The 1646-nt window shown below is 51.9% G+C and overlaps 1 protein-coding gene across 1 annotated transcript in view; it reads right to left on the bottom strand.

Annotated features, from left to right (window-relative positions):
- Positions 1 to 547: 547 nt before the first annotated feature.
- LOC103591528 (polycystic kidney disease protein 1-like 2) overlaps positions 548 to 1646 on the bottom strand; it is a gene marked incomplete at its 3' end in the record, with an annotated part of 34109 nt that continues 33010 nt past the window's right edge. Inside the window, exon 10 of the mRNA XM_008574005.1 lies at positions 548 to 665. Coding sequence (XP_008572227.1) covers positions 548 to 665 — 118 coding nt within the window. The remainder of the gene's footprint in view (positions 666 to 1646) is intronic.

Raw genomic sequence — 1646 nt, 5'->3', positions numbered from 1 at the left:
CCAAAAAACATGGTTACAAAAGCAATATGTACACTGTAAATGGCATTTATTTTATTTCTTAAAGGATGTGTGTGTAGCCAGGATGTATCCCTGTAAAAAGGACACTCATTTCTAGACAATGAACACTGGTGCCACCCTGGCATGTCAAAAATGCCTGACTCATTTCCTCCTGATGGACCCTCCCCTCAGCAATATGCCTAGGGGGTGGGCGTGAAGGGAGGGCTCCCCCCAGGGGGAGAAGTACTTCATCACTGACATTGTTTAAAATTCCCAGTGCCTCGTGATAACTAAGATGCAGACCATGTTTAGGGTTCTGCCCTTGTTTTTAAATTCTCTAAGGACAGGGATTCAGGGCCACCCCCATCTTGGTTTGCCACTGCTCCCCTCATCTCCCATTCCCATGGAATTTGTCATCTCTGGCACGTACACACTACGCAAAGTGCCAGACATAAGTAATGCCAGCATGAAGATGAAGAATGCAAGATCTGAATGCTCTTCACCACTTCTTGGTGAGAGAGAACCGTTCATGAACTCTAGTGCCACCCACCACATGACCACTGGAAACGTAAGTCCTTGTCGTCATCTGGCCAGCCCAGGGTCACTGTCGTGAAAGGATCCACGTACAGACCAGGTTCAACGTACACCTCCACGTCGTCTTTGTCTCCCTGCAGAAAAAGCAGCTGCTGGTGAGACAGCCCTCCACACCTAGCTCAGCCTCACTGCCAGCTGCTGTTGGCACCCCACCCCCACCCCAGGGCCATCTGTGCCAAGACTGGCCATGGTGCAAGGCAGGGAACAAGTGCCCTGGCTGATCTGCCCGGCTTCCCCTCAGGGGGCATGGGGGCCATTGCTGAGGATCACCAGGCAAGTAACTTTACTGCAAGTGTAGACTCAGGGTCCACTCTGCATTTAACTATGTTAACAGAGGCCACTCTGGGCCAGGCCCTGTGCTTGATGCCTAGAGATACCGGAATAAGGAGACTCAGCCCCTGTCCGTAAGTCTGGTAGGGAACAGGCACGTAAAAGGACAATTAAAACACAGAGGGATAATTGTGTTCCAGTAACGGGAGCCTGGGGAATTAAGAGAACGTGGGAGAGGAAGGCCACGGGTTAAGAATGGAGGCCTTGGGGCTAGCCAAATCTCAGACCAGCTCATCAGGCCTGTGGCCGCCAGCCAGTTTCTAAGTCTCTAAACTTCTCTGTTCCTCCCAGGGTTTGACAGCATCTGACTCCAGGGGTTGCCGGATTCAATCTGCTTAACACTATGTCCAGCATGCAGGAAAGTTGCAGAACTGTTACCTTTATAAACCAGACAGCAGGAGTCAGGGGAAGCTTCCCCAGACACCAGGCTCCCAGGACTATCTCAAAGGCAGAGGAGGAAGATTAAGCTGTGCAGCAATGGAGAGCATGTAGGTTCTAGAAGAGGGATTGGCAGGGCCCAGGTTGTGTTCCTGCAGTAAATTCTGGTGGGACCTGTTCAACAGCTTAGGCTGCGAGCCTCTTGCTCAAGCCTGGAGGGCTTACCTGGAATAGCACGAGGCTCCAATGGAACTCAGCCTCCCATGGCCTCCCATGGCCTCCCATGGCCTCCCATGGCCTCCCATGGCCTGAGAATAAAATCCAAACTCCTTGCCTTGGCACCTAAG

This window comes from Galeopterus variegatus, unplaced genomic scaffold, assembly GCF_000696425.1.
Source record: "Galeopterus variegatus unplaced genomic scaffold, G_variegatus-3.0.2 Scaffold982, whole genome shotgun sequence".
In the NCBI taxonomy this organism is placed as follows: Eukaryota; Metazoa; Chordata; class Mammalia; order Dermoptera; family Cynocephalidae; genus Galeopterus; species Galeopterus variegatus.
Note: the sequence above shows the minus strand (reverse complement) of the source record. Positions and strands in the feature narration are given on the sequence as shown.